The sequence below is a fragment of the Arachis duranensis genome, chromosome 8 (genome assembly GCF_000817695.3).
Source record: "Arachis duranensis cultivar V14167 chromosome 8, aradu.V14167.gnm2.J7QH, whole genome shotgun sequence".
In the NCBI taxonomy this organism is placed as follows: domain Eukaryota; kingdom Viridiplantae; phylum Streptophyta; class Magnoliopsida; order Fabales; family Fabaceae; genus Arachis; species Arachis duranensis.
In genome coordinates, this window is record NC_029779.3 from 37,860,307 (window position 1) to 37,884,841 (window position 24,535).

General features: G+C 32.4%; 2 protein-coding genes across 7 annotated transcripts; both read left to right on the plus strand.

Moving 5' to 3' along the window:
* The first annotated feature begins 2,933 nt into the window (after positions 1 to 2,933).
* LOC107462613 (MLO-like protein 11) lies at positions 2,934 to 10,027 on the plus strand. 2 transcript variants are annotated; one of them, XM_016081229.3, is made up of 16 exons: positions 2,934 to 3,134; positions 3,310 to 4,253; positions 4,648 to 4,705; positions 4,820 to 5,055; positions 5,155 to 5,271; positions 5,468 to 5,528; positions 5,625 to 5,719; positions 6,188 to 6,262; positions 6,456 to 6,541; positions 6,874 to 6,923; positions 7,214 to 7,254; positions 7,354 to 7,524; positions 7,636 to 7,671; positions 7,965 to 8,032; positions 8,126 to 8,186; positions 9,100 to 10,027. In XM_016081229.3, the coding sequence occupies exons 2-16, from the start codon at positions 4,128 to 4,130 to the stop codon at positions 9,496 to 9,498; spliced, it is 1,680 nt and encodes a 559-aa protein (XP_015936715.1). In that variant the 5' UTR covers positions 2,934 to 3,134; positions 3,310 to 4,127; the 3' UTR covers positions 9,499 to 10,027. The 2 variants fall into 2 exon arrangements, with proteins under 2 accessions (XP_015936715.1, XP_020985174.1); XM_021129515.2 differs by lacking the exon at positions 2,934 to 3,134 and having other exon boundaries at positions 3,169 to 4,253.
* Positions 10,028 to 13,218: 3,191 nt separating this feature from the next.
* LOC107462581 (putative nuclear RNA export factor SDE5) lies at positions 13,219 to 23,706 on the plus strand. Of its 5 annotated transcripts, none has more exons than XM_021129523.2 (12): positions 13,219 to 13,310; positions 13,647 to 14,198; positions 14,912 to 14,976; positions 15,490 to 15,567; positions 15,896 to 15,933; positions 16,043 to 16,257; positions 16,700 to 16,785; positions 16,998 to 17,054; positions 17,426 to 17,493; positions 17,595 to 17,698; positions 17,785 to 17,852; positions 18,528 to 18,785. In XM_021129523.2, the coding sequence occupies exons 2-12, from the start codon at positions 13,673 to 13,675 to the stop codon at positions 18,648 to 18,650; spliced, it is 1,428 nt and encodes a 475-aa protein (XP_020985182.1). In that variant the 5' UTR covers positions 13,219 to 13,310; positions 13,647 to 13,672; the 3' UTR covers positions 18,651 to 18,785. The 5 variants fall into 5 exon arrangements, with proteins under 5 accessions (XP_020985182.1, XP_052109161.1, XP_020985183.2 ...); XM_052253201.1 differs by lacking the exon at positions 13,219 to 13,310 and adding an exon at positions 23,625 to 23,706 and having other exon boundaries at positions 13,571 to 14,198; positions 18,528 to 18,618; XM_021129524.2 differs by lacking the exon at positions 13,219 to 13,310 and having other exon boundaries at positions 13,571 to 14,198.
* Positions 23,707 to 24,535: the final 829 nt, after the last annotated feature.

Sequence of the window (24,535 nt, forward strand, 5' to 3'; positions counted from 1 at the left end):
TCCATTTTGCTAAACTTGACTTTAATCTTTTTTTTTTTTTTGATAATACTAATCTTGTTTATTCTAGTACCTCAACTTCGTACACATAAAATAATATGATTCTAGCTCTATGTGATAAAATAATGGTGTACACCAGAATTATATAAATAAACAAATCATTCAATAATGGTGTTACCATCAGAATTATACAAATAAACAAATCATGAGAATGAAGTTAGTCTTATATTTTAAGTTTAATTATTATTCAATCAGTTTTTATAATTTTATTAAATTTTAATTAAATTTTTATATTATTTTTTTAATTGAGTCTTTATATTATATTAGATTTTGTAATTAAATCCTCATTATAACAAAAATATTAGAATTAATAGAATATTCTGTTAAATGTTAAACATATTCATTTTGTTTAATAAAATATTCTGTTAATTCTAATATTTTTATCACAACAAACACTTAATTACAAAATTTATTATAATATAAAGACTCAATAAAAAAATATAAATATCTATTAAAAATTCAATAAAATTATAAAAATCAACAAAATAATTAAACCTATATTTTATCTATTAAAATAATAAAGAAATTGAACTTTGTTAAATCCAATCTCACAATGGTTTTAAGTGAATTTCAATTAGAAATCTGGGTTTAGATACCAGTATTAAAATTCATGTTATCATAAACAACACCATCCGTATAAAATTAATCCTTTTGTATAAAAATAATAAAATAAAAGACACGTTCTGTGAGAAAAAATAAAGTTTAATTATTCCATTCGTTTTATAATTTTATTAAATTTATAATTAAATTTTTATATTTTTTAATTAAATTTTTATATTATTTTTAATTTTATAATTAAATTCTAATCATACTCTAACTTTATCATTTCACATGATACATGATAGCGATATATGTGACACCGACATATTTGAATGTTTATATGATGGAAACGTTGGAATCAAAATCGACTAGTAATAGTAAGAGCCTTATCATCACCGAATTGACATTATTTTCTTTTGCTTTCTTTTTTTTTATGATTTTGAATTTGATATCTTTGACCAATTGGGATCATCTGGGTAGTTTATTTCATGTGTGATTCATGAAAAAGATCAAACTTATGAGGCATTTATTTACTATACTTTTGTAATATTTATATTATATATATTAAAAGGGTACTATAGTCTATATAGATTCGTTGATAGTGGTGGCAACAAGGACAAGTTGGATTATACAAAAGAAAGAAAGATAACGAGGAAACACGTGCATGCTCCATGAAGATTCAGTTTATGTATATTTTGAGGATACCTTATATTATATAGTTATATCTCATATTATATTATATCCTTGTAGACATGAAAATGTTGTAGTCTTATATTTTATTCATTACATAATTTAATACGTACGTTATTCTATTAAAAAAACTACAATGGAAGAAGTACCAAAATAGTGCTAGCTTTAATTATGACTACATCATATGCATGTTTCATGTCATATTTTGGTTTGTGTAAACTCTAAATTTTCTGTATTATATAAAGATAAAAATATAGAAATAATCAAATACAGAAGAAGTTATTCATCTTGATTAAAACATAAAAAATAGCATACAAACGAAAATTTCATATTGTGAAATATATATAAATTTTGGATATTTTCTTAGTTTTTTAAAAATTTTCTAAAGTGAAAAGACTAATAAAATTAAATAAGAGATTAATTATCATTAACATGAAAGTTTTATTATTTTATTGTGATTAAATATGTATTTTTTTTATCATTAAACAATTTTATATGTTGTCAATTAATATTTTATAATAAAATAATAAAAAATACATATTTTTTTTTATTCGTCCGTATAAGCAAGTATCCGGGGTTTGAAATCCATTGGTCAGCAGCAAGCCCTTAAATGGAGCTCAGATCCACGACAATCAAACTTTGATCTGCTGGGTTGGTTGGGGAATACCATGACAACCAAAAAAATATATATAATTTTTGACATGTTCAATTAAACACTAACCAAATATATTTATGAAATTTTATCACTTTAGTCTATTTTTTCAATTATATAAATTCTAATTTCAATATAATCTAATGACTAAATTGATAAATTTTCTTAAACATATTTGTTTAACGTCTAATTGGACATACTAAGTATCATATATGACGTTAGTTAATATTCTATATCATCTTGATAGAAAGGAGCCAGTGATAAAATGACAAAAATGATTAATTAAAAGTTGACTAATCTTTTAAAAATTAATTTGACTATTAATTCAAATTAAATTCTTACGTAAGATTTAAGAAAGATAGAAACTCACATGCAGTTATTTTTATGTGAAATTAATAATTAAAAATTATTAAATAATAATATAATTAAAATTATCAAATTATTTAATAATTTTTAAATATTAACTTTACGTAAAAATAACTGCGTGTATGGCTTTTTACTTTTTAAAAAAACTTCTTCCAATGTAAACAATTTAACAAAAAAAAATTGTAGTAATTGATTTAGTAATTTTGAAGTGACACGAAAATAACTTGATCCAAAGAAAAAATCTCTTTCTTTTATTTTTATTTATGGTTCTAAGAATCATACCGATTTGATCGGTTCAGTCATATTAATTGAAAATCAATTATCAGATAAGTTCAATTCAAATAAAAATTTAGTGGATAACAAATCTTCAAAGAATAAAAAAACTGGCAAAAAAATATTAACCCATGAAACCAGCTCAGTTTTTTGTTAACAGTTTTACTTGAATATAATATAAGAAAATTTTTAAGTGTATCAATATATCGGTATTTTAAAAATTTTTAATCGTTATATAATATGTATAATTAAAATCAACAATAAAAAATTACTGTATATCGATATATTTGAAAACTTCCCGAAAATGTAATGATGTGGATTGTATTTTGCATTGCATGTTAGGTACATTACATAGTTTGCAATTGAGTTGGCAGGGAGAGAGACAACTGTGGCCCAGTGAAGAAGCAGAGAGAAAGGAAGATTCATGTTACTGACATTGCATTCCGCATTGCCATTGCAGCTGTAATACACGCGCTTTGCCTTCCCCCTTTCATTTTGGAATCTTAAATGTTGTTTTTTCCGTTGAACTCATTCATTGTACTTTAGTTGTTATTAGGTAAGTTGTTTGGTTTTGCTACATTTTCATAGCTCTACTCTCTCTCTCTCTCTCTCTCTCTCTTTCAGCCTTTGAATTGTGACTGTCACTCATAGAAGAGAGAGAGAAAGAGAGGGAGATCTGTGAAGTTTTCATTGTTTTCTTTAGCTGATTTTCTCTTGTAATGGTGAGACAGGTTCCATTGTGTGAGTTTCCTAGGTTCCTGACAGTGTTTTAAGGTGGTGGGGTGTTTGATGTTGGAATAAAGCTGTGACCTTTTCACTATGATTTGAGGATGTTCCCTGACTCCTCTTGCCACTGTTGCTGAACCATGACAAAAAGGGTATCATCTTTTCTCTGAGATACAGAAATAGTATTCCATGTGTTTGATGAAATGTGAGCTTGATTTGGAAATTGGGTTTGCTCTAATAGTCTTAAAGGAGCTTCCTTGAAGAAAGAAGAAGAAGAAAAGAATCTCCCTTTTGTTGTTTTTCTTCTTTTGAAGTGATTGGATTGGTGGAAAACTAAAACAGGCCAAAAGGGTTTCCTTATTTCACCTTGTGTGTGGGGTTCTAAATTTGTTTTTTTAGACTTTTGAATTTATTTGGAGTGAAGAACCACTAAAGTTCCTTTGGGGGTGCTTTGCCTTGATTCTCTTTGTTGGCCATTGCCCTTGGTCAAACGTGGTAGACTGGTAGTTAAGGGTATCTTATATAATCTGTGTTGGAGACATTAAAAATAACAGGATCTTCCTTCTTTGTTATATCTAAATTAGGGATCAAGCTAACTAGCTGCTGATCAAAGACAGAACCAATTAGGATTTCTATTTGTGGGATTCAGTATTATCCCACTTAAGTTATAGTTTGATTAAGCACTGAATGTTTGTACAATTTGCATAGTTGATCTTCAATGAGACCTTTAAATTTAAGTCAGTAAAGTCTGAATAGGTTGGCCTGAGGTTTTTTAAGGCATAGTCATATTTGAGGTTTGGTCTGTAAATTTGGTTACTTCGATATGTCGGATAGTGTGCAAGAAGCGCGGTCGCTTGCCTTGACTCCTACATGGTCTGTTGCCACTGTGTTGACCATCTTTGTTGCTGTCTCTTTGCTTGTGGAGCGCTCCATTCACAGATTAAGTAACGTAAGTTTTCTTCTTAGAAGTTTTATTCGGTTTAGGATTGGTTTTGATGTTAACCTAAACTCGGGAGTTTAGACCAACTTGAATTGTGTAATCAACAAGCAAACTTGAAAGAGTTTGCTTGTAAAGTTGTAAACTTGATCAGGTACCTAAACTTACAAGTTTACGAGTTAACTTGAGAGTTTGATAACCTTGTTCTTTAGTTTAACAAAGATTTGCATAGCGAAATTGGAAGCCTGTTCAAGGCATTAAGCAAACGCAAGCTGTGGAGTAACAATGGAGGAGCTATTGTAGGACTTGTTTTATGAATTGGAATGAATAAGCCAAATTTTGTGTTCAGTTTTGACATGAGTTCTGATGTCTGTTTTTTTGTTCCTCTGGGCCTCTGGGGCTGCAGTGGCTGCGGAAAACTAATCGAAAACCATTGCTTGCTGCTTTGGAGAAGATGAAAGAAGGTACAATGCACTGAATTTTTCTTCACTGTGTTAATATTTTTGTTACATGTCTCTTTTTCACTATTCAACTCGCTTTTTTCTTTCCTTTTGTGTTTTGTATTTTGCTATCTTCAGAGTTGATGTTGCTTGGATTCATATCACTCCTACTAACAGCTACCTCAAGAATTATAGCCAATATTTGCCTTCCATCAAAGTTCTACAACAGTGCTTTTGCTCCATGCACAAGATCTGAGATCGATGAAGAAATGGAAGATAATGGCTCTGAAGGACGTAAATTATTGATGGCTTTTGCTTATCCAAGCTTAACTCGGAGGATGCTGAAGGGCATGAATAGAAGCTCCTGCAAAGAGGCATGAACAGCAGACCCCAATGTTTAACTTTGGCTATTATGATTATTCATTAATTATTGCTCCAACGTGTGTCAAATTTTCATTTGTTATGTTTCTCAGGGTTATGAACCATTCGTGTCATATGAAGGTCTAGAGCAATTGCACCGGTTTATTTTTGTCATGGCAATAACACATATATCTTACAGTTGCCTGACGATGTTGTTAGCAATTGTGAAGGTGAGAAATGTTTCAACATTAATTTGAATTTAAATGGCATTGAACTGAAATTTGATATTACAGAACACTATCACTTAGATGTTTACTTATTTATTTTGGTAACTATGTATTAATGTATGCTGCAAAACATCTAAGTGTTATAACTTTAGATTTCTGATTGGCATGAGAAATTAATAACACCAATAGTTTAAAGCAGATTCATAGTTGGAGAGTGTGGGAGGATGAGGCTCATATGGATCAGCATGGATCTTTGGCAGGTAAGCACAAAACTTCTTAATATGCATTTGTTGTTTGTAAGTGATTTTCTGTGTGTTCTGTCGAGAGTATATTGACTATTTCATGTATTGCTGTAGTAATCACAAGAGAGTTGACAATGCGAAGACAATCATCCTTTGTCAAGGTTCATACATCAAATCCAATGGCCAGAAATAGTTTCCTCGTTTGGGTGGTAATTACATAACTCTATTTTGTTTCCCCATTAACATTTGATTTCATTTAATGTATTTTGTCGAATGTCTACCTTTAAGTTCTTGAATTCGTGTGATGACTTTAAATAAAAATATTCTGAAACAGAAAGAGTTTGATAATCAGATGGTTAGCTGGGCCATAATTTGATCAATTTGCTTTGCTTAATATATTTTGCAGTTGCTATGGCAAATGAAGTAGTAAAATATTGATAATTCACGTTACCTAATTGCATCATTTCTCATCACTTTCAGCAAATTGTAACATCAAAGTCTCTCTGGTTGAATCTTTGATATTTTACCTTATACTCCCAACTGCTACATTCATACGTTATTTCGTCAATCTACTTATGTCAATTGCATATAGTTGTATATTGACTTGATAAACTGAGGTTTCATTTTGACAACTTATTTGGTACTACTAACTAATTCTAAGTTTAATCAAATTGTAGACATGTTTTTTCCGACAATTCGGCCGTTCGGTGGTTCGTGCTGACTACCTTACACTTCGCAAAGGATTTATCTTGGTATGTATGCAATAGATTATCTTGGTCTATGGTTTTGATTTAAAGCAACCTGAGTTTTATTTTACTGTGTAAATTAAATTCTTACTTTATCTCTGTTATGCAGTGCTTGGGTCTCTGAATTTTCTAGTATTCATGCATCGCTAATTTCTTTTTTGTACTCCTTTACTCAGTCTCTTTTCCTTATTTATGGCAGAATCACAACCTCACACTAAAATATGATTTTCACAGCTATATGGTTCGATCTATGGAAGAGGAATTCCAAAGGATAGTTGGTGTGAGGTTAGTAATGGTTGAGCATTTTTTGTTGTCATTATTGAGAAAGTCAATAGTACATGATCTGTTGTGACCTTTACATACTGTGTATGATTTTATTTCAATGTTACAGTTAGCTAAGAAATTTCTGGAAAAGAGTCTTCAGTTTTGCATTTTTAAGCAGTAGTTCAACTTTTCTATTCTGATTCATTGCAATAATCAATGTAAAGAGAAAAGAATGTACATTATTCGTATTAAGCATGTGTGGCATTAAGTTATGGTTATTTGTTTTTCTTTTCCACAAATTTATTTTCATGAAGTTGAGAGCTAACAGTGTCTGTTTGTAAAATCTCTTGCAGTGGCTTACTCTGGGGATTTGTTGTTGCTTTCATGCTTTTCAACATTAAAGGTAGTGTGTCTTATTTTTTTCTTTTTTTTCATAATCTTAATTTTCAAATAATATACACATTCCCTCCATTACTAAAACTGATTTGTATCTTTCTTTTGGCCAAAGCTTTCACTTTATTTCCATTTCTCTGTGAGATTACCTCAAACATAATTGTGGTCAGTTATTGAAGTAGTCAACCCAACTAAGAAGAATAACTTGCTGCTATTATATTGTGGTTTCACTATGTCTTTGTGTTGTCTTAGAATCTTCCAATTGCTAATTCGTTTATCCTTTTTCTCGGTTTACCGCAGGATCAAATCTCTATTTCTGGATAGCTATCATTCCTGTCTCGGCAAGTTATCTTTGTTATTTTCTTTCTTTGTTTTAAGTTATTTTACTTTGTTGAACACTTTCTGATTACCGTGTCTTTTTATTTCGTGTTTATGAACAGCTTGTTCTTTTGGTGGGAACAAAGCTCCAGCATGTTATTGCAACGTTGGCATTGGAGAATGCCGGAATAACTGGTTACTTCTCGGGATCAAAGTTGAGGCCTCGCGACGAACTTTTCTGGTTCAATAAGCCTGAACTATTGCTATCCTTGATCCACTTCATTCTCTTCCAAGTAAGCAACAATAGTTTATCTGCTACTTTTGTGTTATTTCTAAATGAAATTTGTTTGTTTTTTCCCTCCCAACTCTAGATGCGTGTTCATTTCCTGGTTTTGTTTTCGCAGAATGCGTTTGAATTGGCTTCATTCTTTTGGTTCTGGGTACTTCTCTACTTCCTTATCCATCTTAAGTCATAATTATTTCCTTCAACAAATAAGACAATAACTAGCTATATATTTTCATAAGCAAATGTTATAGCCTTATTCAAATTTTCGATGATAGACACGTTGATTTTAGTATTGCTTAAAAGCTTCTTTTTGGCAAGTTATTGCCACCTTTTTTCAGGGTTATCAGAATGAATTACTTTAGATATGATGAATCACTCCATAGAATAAGATACTGAAGAATGGCATGAAGTTCTGTATGTACTAAAATGTCCTTTTTGTTATTGCAGTGGCAGTTTGGTTATAATTCCTGCTTTATCAGGAATCACATGCTTGTGTACTTAAGGCTAATCTTAGGGTATGCTGAAACCATGAGATCCTTAATTCCATTTATTTAAGATGTTAAAAAAGCCATGTGCCATTTTATACCTTTTCTGTATAAACTTTGTAGGTTTGCAGGACAGTTTCTCTGCAGTTACAGTACCTTGCCACTCTATGCGCTCGTTACACAGGTAATCCACGACCTAAATCGGTCGGTTTCTGTTGTATGTTTTCTGCTTTCAGGATTTTGTTGGTGGAAAATAGTGGAAAACAAGAAAATTTGTTTTCCAAATTTTTTAACCTCCATTATTTACTTCACAAAATTCAAAAAACAAGATAACATAAGTCATGCTGACCCTATAGATCTGTTTAATTCAAGAAGATATTTTCTACTTTCATTCTTCAATATTCATTGGCAAAATATCAGATTGTTTTCATTCAAATTAGTTTTTGTGCATCGACATCATAGAAAGTTCCACATTATACTAAGTTGGCATTTTTATCCAATTTTGTTAGTGGGCATGTAAACAGTGAGTGAGAAATTAGTTCCTGATCAAACCAAACAAAATCATTATGATATATCCGACTATATGACATGTTTTCAGTTGTGTGTGTCTCAAAAATTCAATGATGGCACACCTAATTCCAAGGCTTCATTATGAACCATGTGTATGTGATGCTTTTAAGGCATGGAGTTGGTTTAGTGAATCATTCAAGTTCAATTTCGATGTACTAAGTTAAAAGAATTTTATACTATTGTCCAATAAACTTTTTCTTTTGGATCACAATTCGCGTTAGTCGTAACGAGTGTAAAAGGAATTACTTTTACACTATGGTGAATGGTGTTTTTCAATGAAGAGTGAAGATTGTTCTTTTTACAATAGGAAAAAAAAAATATTTAAAAAATAAAGACATCATATGCAATGCACACTCCTTTAAAAAAATTTTGTTACAATATTCACTCTTCGCCAAATTTCATTATTCACCATAGAAATCCCCTTAAATATGTGTAACATTTTAAACTGCATAAAGTTAAATTTGAATCACTGGATTCTTGCCACTTTTATTTCTCATGCAATAAGATCTTTCTATGTTTATTTTCAGATGGGAACAAACTATAAGGCTGCATTGATTCCACAGAGGATAAGGGAGACAATCCATGGATGGGGCAAGGCAGCTAGGAGAAAGAGAAGGCATGGTATGTTTGCCGATGATTCCACCATTCACACGGACACGAGCACTGTACTATCTCTCGAAGAAGACGATAGAATGGTCGATATCCCTGAAACTGGTACTGACCATGTCACTGGAACTGAAGTAGAATTACAACCCGTAGCAGCTGCTACGGCTACTCCTTCGCCGCCAGCTGCAAATGAAGCCTCAAGTAGGGCTGCTACACCACTCCTTCGACCATCGGCTTCAATATCTTCGTTGGGACCATTCAGTTTGAGAGCAGAATCTATTCCAAGATGTTCTTCTATGCCAATGCCAAGTGGAAGGTAATGAGCAATGAATGAAAGGAAAAAATAGCAGCAGCAAAGAATAGTAAACGGGTACATTAATAACAATGGCTTCGTTGTATAATTCAGAAGCTAAATTATAAGGTGATTACTTTTGGTTACAAAAAAGATGCAATTTAGAGGGTTAGGTATCAGGTCTCTTTATCTCAGTGTTTGGTTTTGCTAATCATTGTGCTAAGGGCATAGGCTAAAGAATCTAGAGTATAATACTTTTGAAGGAAAAATAAATTTCCTAGAAGTTTCAAATGTGTTAATTGCCTTAGAAATTTTAAGAAAACTTACCCTTTATTTTTTAGTCTGCCCTTAGAGCAATTCTTTCCAAAACCTTTTACCATTTACTAATTTTGTGTGAGACAAATGTAGAATGGGGAAAGATTTGTGCTGTTGATGATGCCATGTTGCGACTTTGTGGAGTATATGGACCAAGTATATTTGTATATTTAACCCTTTTTATTATGTTTTGAAAGAATGTATATTAAGCTTTAATAGAACTACAAAATGGGAGTAAGCAATCTTGAGATTAGTGTTTGTAACTTAGTTTTTGTAACTTGGGAGTAAGCAATCTTGTATGTTAGTGTTTGGTTCAGTGGCAAAATATGGTGCTTAATATGGCTATTTGTTACACTTCTAAAAATTTATTTGTCCAAGTGAAAATAATGGATCTGACAAACGTATGGCGTTTGGTTTTGAAAACAAGACAAGAACAATATACAAAAGATAGAGACAAAAAATTTAGTATTTTTGTATTTTGTTTAATGATAAACTAGATCAAATTATGAAAGTCTAATTTATTCTCATTTTTTTATTAAAAAAATTTGAAAAGAAAATATAATAATAAAAATATTTTTTGACAGATAGAAATAGACTATCATCAGAGTAAACAGGCAGCTGTCGATTGACTTTTTTCTTTTTCAGATTGTAATTAGTTATGCTTTTGATGATGAAATTCAGAATATGGGCTTTCCAGATGCCCTCCTTTATTTTGTCCATCTTGAAAATTGGTACTAGGTGCACAGGAGAAATTTTGTTTATTGTGGTTGGCAGTATATAGAAGATGAAAATCCTCTTGAACATGAGGTGATCCTGTTCATTTCCAAACACCAATACTCATCATTTCATCCGTCAGACTTTTTTGAATCTTTCCCTGGAATCTTCTAAAACCTGTTTGTTCTCTTCAGAAAGCTCTTTATAACTGACTTTCTCAAGAAATAGATCTCCTACAAAAAAGAAAACAACTTAAACTGAAAATCACCTTAAATACACCCAAACATCACTCATATACACCCCAATACCACTCATATACACCCCAACATCACTCATATACACCCAAACATCACTCATATACACCTATATTTGTTTCTTGATTATATGATAGCAGAATAATATATTACAAAGAATGGAAGTATAGAGGTTTTCTGTAATGAGTTACCTGATGCGTTGAGGCGAAGCGCAGCCCCTATTGTGCTGGGTTTAACTCTAAACGAACCGTAGCTAGTTTCGAGTGTGTTTTTCCCCAATTTAAAGGAGTTAGCCAACTCCTTTAATAGTTTGTGATGCATCCTCGTTGGCGGGATGTGCATCAGTCTACCGAAACCTAAATCCCGAACAATTACTCTCTTTTCCTTGCTCATATGTTCAAATTCTTTACTCAACAAATGGGCTGCACATTTTAAGTCTTTGGTTTGCTGTAAACAAAACAAAATTAAAGTCATTAGATTTAGATATATTTGTATTAGAAAAAATTGACTTGCTCTAAGACATATATTTGTGCTTACATTGTATTTTTTCACCTTGGTTTTTGCTTGTCATTTTTACTGCAATAAAAAAGAGATGCTGTCAATAGATAATAAATATACCAAAAAATCAGAGACATACACCCATAGATTAGTTAGATACACCCCATAGTGCAATGAAAATGAGATATTGCCAATCGATAAAAAATACACCAAAAAATCAGAAACATACACCCATAGATTAGTCAGATACGCTCTAATATCAGCCACATACACCCAAACCCAGTCTCATATCCATTTTTTTTTAATTAAACGAAATTAAATCAGTTCAAGATCATATTCAATTCATCCAAACATCCATAAAATGACACTACAAGGTCAACCACAATTAGAATAGTAACTATTAGACTTCAAAACTCCTAATATATATATCAGTCTCATACACCTCTACGTTTTTTGGATTATAGGACATTATATGAGTTCAGAAACATATTTAAGTTCAAAATACCACTAGAAGTAACAGTCGCATGCCAAGTCCGAGATATACACCCAACAATCGGCCATATACACAAAAAAATTTGCTATATACACCCAAAAATCAGTTAGAAGAGGAAGAGTCTTTCATGTAAATATGCACAAACCTACTTAAAAAACATGTAAACATGCATAAAATATGTACCAAATAGATCAAAATACACGTTAAAGCATTCACTAGAAGCATGTAAAATAGCGTAAACGAAGAACAGTTTCATCATAATAGTAATATGAAATCTAAAACAAGAACAGTAAAACCTAGAAGAACCTAGAAGAAACAGAGCGAGAAATACTGACAATATAGTGTTTCGATTTCGAAATCAGAAACAAAAATGTGAAAAACCTTGAAGAACAGTAAAACAGTACGTTACCTTGAATAATGTTTTTTCGTTTTTTCTGCTGATTTTTTATGGAGAATTGTATCTTTTGTTCTTGATTTCTTCTACTTTTCACGGGGGAGTTAGAACGTTTCTTCAAAATCGTAATTTATTTTGAATATGACTTGAAAATTGATGGTTTGCATTTTGTTTGAGGAAGAAGAGGAAGAATGTGTCATAATGAGTGTTTTGGAAAACGCAACCGTTGTGTGAGACGCTTGCGTTTGATGCTCCATCCTAAAGAGTGAGTATGCGTGATTTTTTTTTTTTTGGCTGGGCCAACTTGTATAGCTTGTAGGACAAAAAGACTTGTATGTGTAGCAAGTCTATTTTTATATAGTTAAAATGTAATAAAATTTTATTGAAAATAAAATTTTTTGAAGATCTATTTTTTTTGTCGGATAGATTGGACAATCCCTAATTCTAGGTAACCCAGATGGATTGGACAACCCGATGCTAGCCCAACACACAATCAATAACATGCAGGAAGCAAAGATATTCCATGGAACTTCCTTTTATTATTGGTAATTTTCTCCGTATACTTTTACGTATGCTCGTGCATATATATGCCTTACATACTCATACTTGCAGTTACATACCTGCATATCAACCACTTTCCACTTAACGATTTGAGTGTTTTGGTCGCTTCGTATTCTTCCACCGGAACCATCACAACTCACAAGCTTCTGCTACCTAAAATAGTCAATAGGTTATAGGTTCTCCTTTAAACGCTGCCGTTTCATTCTCTTACATTTTCTTCCCTCTTTCTATTTCTTTTTTAATTGAAACTCGAAATTTTATATATCAACTCGCATTTTTGCGTTTCACTTGTTCTGTTTGTTTGGCCGCCGAGAAAATTAAGGAAAATTTAAGTAAGAAATGTTTGATGAAAAATCAAGGACTTAATGATACTAATATTTTCTATCACTGACGCCAGCATTTCCAAATTTGAGTTGCGTGAAGAATAAGGCTCCTGTATCGTAGTTTGCAGCGTAATCTCTGGAATCTTTTTTTTTTTAAGGTGATTATTATCATTTTCCATGTGCTTTCATTCTTCGCTTTTGCTTGTTAGATTGCTCGGAAATTAAAAGAAAATTGTAATGAACATTTGACGAAGGTTTGAAGCCTTACGTAATTGATAAAGTCAAATTGTAAGCTGAGTTTTTTTTTTTTTTATTTTGTAATTTGTATGAACTTGCATTCTTCGGTTGTTTGGTAGCAGAGAAAATAAAGGAAAAGTGAAGAGACATATGATGAAAATCGAGAGACCTTAGCTGCTAACAAACACTCTAGTCTACTGCATTTTCATGAGTTACTTAAGAGAATAGTCATTGTAATCTCTCTCTTTCTTTTTTTAAGAAATTAAGTTTTCTTAGAAAAAGTAGCTCCACTGTGATCATTGTTGCTTCTGTTCAAGCTGTTCTTGACAGACATGCTAAGTGCATGGTTTTCCATTTCTTTTTGCTTGCTGAGATTTTCTATTACAGTGGCTGGAGAGAAGAACATTTTGAAAATGCCTCCCTACTCTGATGCTGAAGAAAGGGACCTCAGTGTTCTGCTTGAATCTTTTGGTTCTTTATTTTCTCTGGAGGATATAGCAAGTGCATATTGTGAGGCGAAACGCAATGTTAATATGGCTGCTGAGATCCTCTGTGCCTCCTCTAATAGTGATGAGCTCAAGGGTACAATTTCTGAACCTGCTAAAGTGTCTTCTGCAAGTGAATTTCCGAATTCCCTTCATGGGGAAAGGAACTCAGGTGCAGTGAAATCAAAGCCTCATCGTGTATCACTTGGCACTGTCTCTGGTGTTGTTGGAAAGGAGTACATTCACCCGAAGAAAATGCCGACTCAAGGCGTGAAGAGCAAACCTTCGAAGATAGATGCAAAGGAGCTGCCAGAATCAGAGATATGGAGTGAAAGGGATTCACTGAAAATTGAAGCAGCAAAGGGCAGCATGAGGGATGATGTTGTAAACTTCCTCTTTCAGATGCTTGGAGATGGCTTTGAGCTTGACAAGGATAAGATACATGATGTTCTTGGTAAATCTTCACTCATCATAAATGGAGAATGAGTTTGATGCTTATTGCATGAAGACTAGTAGTAATGATTGTATTTTAACTATTTATACTCATTTTGCATGGCAAACCATATTGATTCCATCAATGGATGGCTATGGGTAAACTTGGATTTGGATCCTCTAAAGTTTAAATTTCACTTTAGAGAGTAAAGTGTGATCTCTCACCATTTATTTTATAGGTGGGGCCAAGAGTAAATATGAGAGAGAAACCATTTAAGGTAGAAGATCACAATTTACCCTCTAAAGTAAAAATTCAAAATTTAGAGGATCCAAATCCGGTGAACTTAGGTAATTGATGATGGATGAGCGGTATGGAGTTCCATGCAAAATGAGTACAACCACCATTTCTCTATTAGAACAGTGGGTTACAAGTTGTCATGATTGTCTTTTACTCGATGCATCAATTTGGGGTAACATCAACAGAGCTTTTGTCATATTTTCAGTGTCCAGTTGCTTTTTTACTATGACCTTTCATTTTCATTCTACCTATGTCCTGCTTTTGGTACGATAGCGCTCTGATTTTAGTCTAGACTTGACCATACTATATTTTGCAAATTTATTTCTTGTGCAACAGTCACATTTTTACAATTTCACTATATTAATAACTGCTCTTTGTTAATATTTTTGTTTGACTATGTGGTTGATAGATGACAAATTGATCTATGGTATTTGCAGGCCTCTGTGGATATGATGTGAAGAAGGTACACGTGATTTTACCTATTTGCATTTTGGACAATTTGGTAATCTCTTTTGGGCTTAGTTACATGAACACATACTATATTTTCATTGAAGTTGCCACTAAGTATCGCATTGCAAAGAGCATAATCTTTGACAGAAAAAGTTGTTTTTAACAAGCTTAGAAAATAGTACTATATGTAGTTTGTTCTGTTGGTAACTAAATAAGTACAGAACAACATAGAATAGGTTTTAGCTTTTATTTTCTTCCATATTTGATAATGTATCTCTTTAAAGTTCAAATTTGCTGAAATATTTTCTATTAAGCAGTGAACCTTGTGATGACACTGATTAAAATAGGACGTGCAAAGGAAGTGATTTTTGAGAGAATGAGTGGCAACATATGATATGTATTGTTTTGGTCAATAACTGAGTTGTAGAATAAGTCCAAATTCTACGATCAAATATCATTTTCTTATGATCATTTAGGTCATTTTCTTCCAAAATCCTCTCCATTATTTTAGTTAAGTGAAAAAATTTCTCTATGATACAAGAATTGATTTGGAGTCGTTATGCAGACAATGGAGGAGCTGCTTGACATGTCAGCTTCTACATTGGAGAAAGGTGATGACGATCACGGTCTGGCTGGTGAAAATGTAAGGATTCGGCTGAAAACCTAAAGTATTAAGTTATACTTGTATGGTTTGCATTATTTGATTGTCAATTGTGATTGGGATTATTGATGACCCTGCACCGGCATGGGCTAATTTCAGCTATTCTCGTGTATTCTGTTGTAATGCTTCTAATCTTTAAAATCAATCTACCCGCTTATTTGGAGCAAAATCCATCCTGTAAGAAGTTAAAACACATTATGCTTATTGACAATCCAATTGAAATTTGATGTGCCTTTTAGGTTTTAATATGAACATTCATTCTAGTTTTCTTATTTGGTTTTCTTTTTTATTTATTTGTCTCTTCTGACAGTTAAAAGATCAGCATCCAGATGTAAGCTCTGAATCCAGGTGCATCATTGTCAATGCTTGCTTAGTGTTTCATCTTAAGTAATTGCTTTCTGCTTTTTATATTTTTCATGTTCCAACGTGCTTTACTTCATGTGGACATTCTTTGCAGCGAGAAAGAATGCAATTCAATTGATAAAGTAGGGCTTCAGAAAGAAATCTTAGGATCATTATTTTCTTTTCCACAAAGGTCTGAAGAACAGCCAAAGCATAGGCTTCCAGTGAGATCAACCCCATATCGTTATGGTAGACGAGTTGTAAGAATTCCAGAAGATACCCCAAAAGTTCAGCAAAGTACTACTGTAGTGCCACAAGTTATAAAGGAAGGTGTGTTGACGATATATGCTTTACCAAAATTAAGAAATGATGAGAATATAATAAAAATCTGGTATTAGTTCAATGATTATTCTTTGGTGTTTCCAAGACTAGGACCCAGACAAGATAAATATCTCTAAGAATTTCATATGATTAACTGAGATGCTTTCGTAGATGGAAAATTAGTTTCGTAAAATAATAACGTATCCTTCAAGTCACATGCCACACCATATCACTCACAACATATACGTTAAGCTTTGTGCCAAGATCTTAGGTCAACTTACTCTTTCTCATGTTAGCATTGTGGTTTTGTAACATTGCTGCAATACACGAACGACTCTTTCTATGCAAAATCCTTTTCTTCTGTATTGATTCATTGAATCTTGTTTCTGAACTCTGTTTAAATGTATTTATTCTGTTGTCAATTCTCTTTGCCACATTACTTCAAATGCAGAGAGCGACGAAGATGAGAATAGCTATAATGTGCTGCGTAGAGCAGTGAGGGAAAATTGGGCTACCATGAAAGAATACTACAGTGCTGTAAGATTCTTTCCTTTGCTTTTCCTTGATATTTCTGGACACACAAAAGTAAAAAATGTTTGTATGTAATGGAACTTGTGGACTTGCCAGGATCAATAGTTGCGATAGCAGCTGCCACTGTTTTCATATAGGAAGATGTCATGGCCTTCTTTTCTGCAGAAAATGCTAAATGCGGTTGGTAAGTAGTGTTAATTATCTCGGCTGTTTTGTAGGCTGTTGATGCATTTGCTAAGGGTGATTATGCACGGGCAGACAGACTTATGGAACAGGTATATATGAATCTTGTGATATGTTCGTTTTTATTTTGTCCTTTTCTTGCATTTTATTTTGAATCTGGTATTTTCGGATATCTCCTGTTAATAATTCAATTCTTTCTTGTGTCACTGTGTGTGTTTGAGTGCACGCTTTAGAGGTTTATAGGATGCAATTATATACAGAATGTACGTTCAAACTGTCTTGTTCTTTTTCAAGGTGTCTAGTTTGTGTTCTATGGGTACTTTATTAGTGGCTATCTCAAGGCAATTGGGTTTTATTTTCATATGCCATTGGAGCTATATGTCAGTATCATAGATGATATTTACTCATCATCCATGCATTTGTTGTTGATATTCGATTGTTTACAATCTTCTTTAACGTACAGGGACACTTTTATAACAGAATGGCTCGAGAAGCAGATGAAAAATCTGCACAAAAGCTTCTTCAGTCTAGGTAAGTAGCCAAAATAAGTAAATAAAAAGCGATGTCTTAAATCATGTGTGCTTTGGTGTCTCATTGAAAGAGAAAAAGCATTTGTTGAATTTTGATGGCAGTGAATCCAATGATGATGCTATACCTCTTGACTTGAGCGAACATGAACCAAAGGAAGCCCTTCGTCTTGTCAAGTTTCATTTGACTACTCTCTCTGGCATTCATTGTAAGCTTAGGCAACTAACTCTTTCCTTCCAAGTTATTTGATTTTCAAAGGGGTTTCATGACTTGGTACTTGTTTGGCATTTCCAGCAATCAAGTACCTTAAAGTCATAGTTGGGACAGGAGATGAAGATAAGAAAGGAACAAGGAAAAAACTGGTAAGAACTTGATAAATTTTCTCAATTTGAGAAGTGTCTAAGTAGACATGAACTTTTGGAGTTCAAAAAATATTTTTGCTAATGAAAGAACTTATCACTCTTAGCTTCCTACACATTTTGGTGAAATTAATCTCAAATTACTCAACTTATAAAATATACATTGTCATCCTGAGGTTCAAGTAACATTATATTTGATATTCTTATATTTTGAAAGGCGTAAGACAAATTGTTTGACAATTAAGTATTAAACTCTCCTAAAAAGAAATTTGGAAAAAAATAATTTGCTTGAGGTGAATTTCATAAAATTTTGAAAAAGTTAAGTATAATTTATAATTTAGTGTCTCTAAAGTGATGTGAGGACTAATATATCAAGTTTTGCCTATTATTTGATTGGCATTGATAAATTTATAAAGCAGCATCATTTTAATATTGATAAGTTTTAAACTGTTCGATAATAGTGCTATCATGCCATAAGGGAACCTAAAATGCATATGATAAACTCATATACATGCATGATACGCGTATATCTTAGGAATTTTTAAACCTCCTAAACCAAGTTAAATAATTCTTTTACGAGGTAGATATTGAAAATTGTTTCATTTTTGACGAAAATGCTTTGTGGAGCATTTTGCTCAATCGATTAAAAATTAAAGATATTCGTAATTTATGTTGTAGAAGATTATTAAGCAGCTGAGCACGAATTCCATTCAATGGACCGAGGAAGACAACGGTAGGATCCTACGCCTCAAAGTGGACGAGATTGATCGTAAGACCTTGAATTTTGCCCAAAAGAATTGATATTTATGAATTTAGCTTAGTCCTTTAAAACTTGAAAAAGTATATTGATATCAAATTGTAGTCTTTCGTAACCGATGATATCAGATTATTGTTAAAACATTCAGCTAGTGTTTGCACAATCAAATCAATGAACATGACAAGGTCATGTACTTTTTTGAACATGTGAGAACCCAGATTCTATGCAAAAAATAAGAGAGTTCAACTTGATAACTAATTATTTTTCAACTAATATCAACTAACTTTTTTAAAATTATCTTTTTATTACAAATTTTACCTTAAATCTTAAAAATAATATCTTCTAAAGTAAAAAAAAAAATAGTAAATTAAGAAAGTAAAAGTCTAATTACTCTTGAATCAAAGTTGTGAAATTCACACATAATAGAAGTTATAAATCCTAAATTCAATTTTAAATACTAAATCTTAAAAAAAAATAAAAAAATTAAAAATAAAAAAATTAACTAATATTAATTAATTAAAAATTAATTCTCTATGCATGTTACCAACTTTTTGAAAAAAGAACCAATAACTTTACAGTTTTACTTGGAAATCGATTAGGATTGTAGACAACTAGAGTCACCTAGTTGAAAAATAGGTTTGTTATAAAAAACAGAAACAACTCTATGTTGTAAAATAATTAAAGAAAAAGTAATAAAATAAAGTATAAATAGAAAAGCACTACTATTAGTATTTACCAATACTATTATACTACTATAAAGATAATATATTAATATTATATTAGTAGTATACGAAGAGAGAAAGTGCTTTGTAGTAAGAAAGAAAGAGAGAGAATATTTGTTTTATTATTGCTGTGTATTGTTTCGACTCATAGCCCCTATTTAATATTTATACATGTATAGGGTTCATATTTTCAACCTTCATTAAATGTAAATTCTTTCTTGGTAACATGAATACTAAGTCACCCATGATATTAATGGGCATCCATATCTTTTGTGCTTATCACAACACTCCCCCTTGGATGATCATTTAGGATTATGCCTCGTTAAAACCTTACTAAAGAAAAACCCAATAGGAAAAACTTTAGTGAAGGAAAAAGAGTATAAAATCCTTTATGATCGGGACTGCCTCATTAAAAACCTTGTCAAGAAAAATCTAATGGGAAAAAACATGACCAAGCAAAAAATAGCACAATCTCCCCCTCTTGTCGACATCAGTTGATGTCTCGAAATCGGCGCATCCCAATCTCATGCACCAATCTTTCAAATGAGAATTTTGAGAGTGACTTTGTAAATAAATCTGCCAGATTATCACTTGAGCGGATCTGTTGGATATCAATTGTCCTTTAATTTTGAAGATCATGAGTGAAGAAGAATTTGAGAGAAATATGTTTTGTTCTATCACCTTTGATGTATCCACCTTTAAGTTGAGCAATACATGCTGTATTATCTTCAAACAGGACAGTTGGAGCTATCTTTTGATCAATCAGTCCACATGATGACAGAATATATTGGATCAAACTTCTCAGCCAAAAACACTCGCGACTAACTTCATGTATCGCTAGTATTTCAGCATGATTAGAGGATGTTGCAATCGTCTATTTCGTGGACCTCCATGATATAACTGTACCACCATATATGAATAGGTATCATGTTTGAGATCTCCCTTTATGTGGATTAAACAAGTATCCAGTATCTGCATAGCCAACTAATTGTGACTTGGATCCATAGGGATAAAATAATCCTATATCAATCGTTCCATGAAGATATCAAAAGATTTGTTTGACTCCACTCCAATGTCTTCTGATTGGAGATGAACTATATCTTGCTAGTAAATTCACAGCGAATAATATATCAGGTCGTGTATTATTAGTAAGATACATTAGCACTCCAATGGCACTAAGATATGGTACTTCAGGACTAAGGATATATTCATTTTCTTCTTTAGGATGGAATTGATCTTTTTCCACATCTAAAGACCTTACGATCATTTGGGTACTTAATGGATGTGACTTATCCATATAAAATCTCTTCAAGATCTTTTCTGTGTATGTTGTTTGATGAATAAAGATCTCATTTTTTGTATGCTCGATCTGTAGGTCGAGACAAAATTTAGTCTTTCCAAGATCTTTCATCTCAAACTCTTCTTTTAGAGTTTTTATAATTGTTGGAATCTCTTCAAGAGTTCCAATGATATTTAAATCACCAACGTACACAGCAATTATAATGAACCCTGATGTAGATTTCTTTATGAAAACACATGGACAGATATCATCATTCTTGAATCCATTTTTGGCCAGATACTCAGTAAGACGATTATAATACATTCGTCCAGATTGCTTTAGACCGTATAAAGATCTTTGCAATTTAACTGAGTATAACCCTTGTGAATATTCATTGGATGGTTTAGATATCTTTAGTTCTTTAGGGACTTTCATATAGATATCCCGATCTAATGAGCCGTATAAATAGGCTGTTACCACATCCATTAAATGCATATGCAGTTTATGATATGCAGATAAACTGACCAAATAACGCAATGTTATCGCATCCACTACAGGGGAATATGTTTCTTCATAATCTATACCGGGTCTCTGTAAAAAACCTTGTGCTACAAGTCGAGCTTTGTAGCGTACAACTTCATTTTTCTCATTTCGTTTTCTCACAAATACCCATCAGTATCCAACAGGTTTTACATCTTCTGGTGTACGGACTACAGGTCAAAAGACTTCACATTTTGCAAGTGAGTCTAACTCAGCCTTCATGGCTTTTTCCCATTTTGGCCAATCATTTTTTTGTCGACATTTTTCGATTGATCTTGGCTCAAGATCCTTATTTTCATGCATGATATTTAATGCCACATTATACGCAAATATTTCATTGACAATTGTCTTATTCTGATCCCATTTCTCTCCTGTAAAGACACAATTTATCGAGATCTCGTTATTTTCAGAATTTTTAGGTACCTGAACGTCTTCTGGCGTTAAAATTATATCAGAATTTTGGACAACTGCATTTGTCTTTACTATGTATTTTTCAACAAGAATAATATTTACCTCTTTTTTCTTTCGATTATTTTTGTCTTTGGAACCGACAGGCTTGCCACACTTCTGGCGTGTATTTGCTTCGGTGGCAATTTGTCCAATTGGGATATCAATTCGAATTGGGGCATTTTCCGCTGGTATATAAGATTTGGTTATCCTCTTTGTATCAGAAAATACATTAGGAAATTCATTTGCTATTCTTTGCAAATGTATAATCTTTTGAACTTCTAGTTCACATTGCCTTAATCGAGGATCTAAATGCATCAAGGATGATGCATTCTAATTAAGTTTCTTTTCAGGAAACTTATTCTTTCCCCTTCATGTTGAAAATTTTGATTCATCAAAATGACAATCCGCAAATTGGACTTTAAATACATCTCCCTTTTGTATCTCAAGATACCTCACTATAGAGGGAGAATAATGTCCAACATATATCCCCAATTTTCTTTAGAGTCCCATTTTGGTGCAATTAGTTAGTGCAATGGGAACATATATCGCACACCCGAATATTCTTAAATGGAAAACATTTGGCTGTTGACCAAAATCTAATTGCATAGGAGAGAACTGATGGTAACTCGTTGGCCCCAATCGAATAAGTGTTGCGGCATGTAAAATAGCATGCCCCCAAGCTGAGGTTGGGAGATTTGTTCTCATAAGTAAAGGTCTAGCAATTAATTTGAGGCGTTTAATAAATGATTCTGCTAACCCATTTTGTATGTGAACATGAGCTACTGGATGTTCAACACTTATTCCATTAGCCATACAATAAGCATCAAAGGCTTGGTAAGTAAATTCACCAGCATTATCAAGACGAATATCTTTGATTGGATTTTTTGAAAATTGTGCTTTTAATCGAATAATTTGAGCCAGTAATCTCGCAAACGCCAGGTTGCGAGAAGACAATAAGTACACATGTGACCATCTCGAAGATGCGTCTATTAGAACCATAAAATATCTAAAAGATCCACATGGTGGATGAATAGGTCCACATATATCACCTTGAATCCTTTCTAGGAATTCAGGGGACTCAAATCCAATCTTTACTGGTGATGGCCTTAAAATTAACTTCCCTTGAGAACATGCAGCACAACAAAATTCACTAGATTTAAGAATCTTCTAGTTCTTTAGTGAATGTCCATGGGAGCTTTCAATAATTTTCCGCATCATGGTTGTTCTCGAATGACCCAATCAGTCGTGCCAAGTTATGAATTTATTTGAGCTAGTAAACTTCTGGTTTACAGTGGCATGTGATTCAATTGCACTAATCTTGGTATAATATAACCCAGATGAAAGTGAGGGCAGCTTTTCTAATATAACATTTTTATTTGAATTATGGGTTGTGATACATAAATATTCATGATTTTCCTCATTCATGGTCTCAATATGATATTCATTTCGGTGAATATCTTTAAAGCTCAACAAGTTTCTTAGAGATTTGGTAGACAATAGTGCATTATTTATTATGAATTTTGTTCATTCGGAAAACAAAATTATAACTCTTCCGGAGCCTTCAATTACATTGCCTGAGCCAATAATAGTATTAACATATTCTTCTTTTTGCACAAGATGGGTAAAATATATATCACTTTTGAGAATGGTGTGCAAACTTGCACTATCCGCAAGACATACATCTTCATTATATATCCTTGTCATTTTCTTCAAAGACAAATAATAATAATAAAATGAGTAGTATGCACAGTTAAATTGAATACTTGATCGGGATTATTTTTCTAAGAAACACTGTACATAAAAATAATGTCATATACTAAAATTTTATTTTAAAATTCGACATTTAATGATTTCAAAATTCATAAACATTAATATTTCATTATTTATATACATTACATTTGAAACTTAAATACATAGAAAATAAAACTTAACAATAAGTTCTTTACATTATTTATTTACATGGATACTTAACAATTCTACATATTAAACTATTCCATCATTGATCAAATGACTAATATTTCCTTCAGGGTCCTCAAAGAAATCAGATACATCATAATGAGTGGTGGAGTTTTCAGCAACATCATTTGAAACAAAATTCGTCTCCTTCCCTTTGTCGTCTTTTTTCAAAGATGCTTGATAAAGATCGACTAGGTGTCTTGGGGTACGACAGGTACGCGATCAATGACTCTTTCCACCACAACGGAAATACTTATCCTCTATTGATTTATTTTGCCCAATATTTCTTTTTTTATCCCACTTCTGGTGAGATCCTCTCTTTTGAATATAATTCCGTTTCCTTCCATAATTTTTCTTGTTATTAAAACCTTGTCATTTACCTCTTCTAGGGTAATTTGCTACATTTACTTCAGGAAATAGGGCGGCGCCAGCTGGGCGTGCTTCGTTATTCTTTAATAGCAACTCATTGTTGCGTTCAACAACAAGAAGGCAAGAAATTAGCTCAGAATCTTTTTTAAATCCTTTTTTTCGATACTGCTGCTGCAGGAGCACATTCGAAGCATGGAAGGTTGAGAAAGTTTTCTCTAACATCATTATCAGATATCTTTTCCCCACATAATTTCATTCGTGAGGTGATTCAAAACATTGTCGAATTATATTCATTTATGAATTTAAAATCCTGTTGACGCAAGTGTGTCCATTCATATTGGGCTTGAGGAAGTATCACCATTTTTTTATGATTGTACCTTTCTTTAAGGTCTTTCCAAAGATTTGCAGGATCTTTTAATGTGAGATATTCATTTTTCAATCCTTCGTCAAGATGACGACGAAGAAAAATAATGGCTTTGGCTTTATCCTTCTAGGATGCATTATTTTCAGCCTTAATGGTATTTCTAAAATCCATTGAATCAAGATGGATTTCAGCATCTAGTATCTATGATAAGTAGTTGTTTCCAAATATATTAAGAACATCAAGAACATT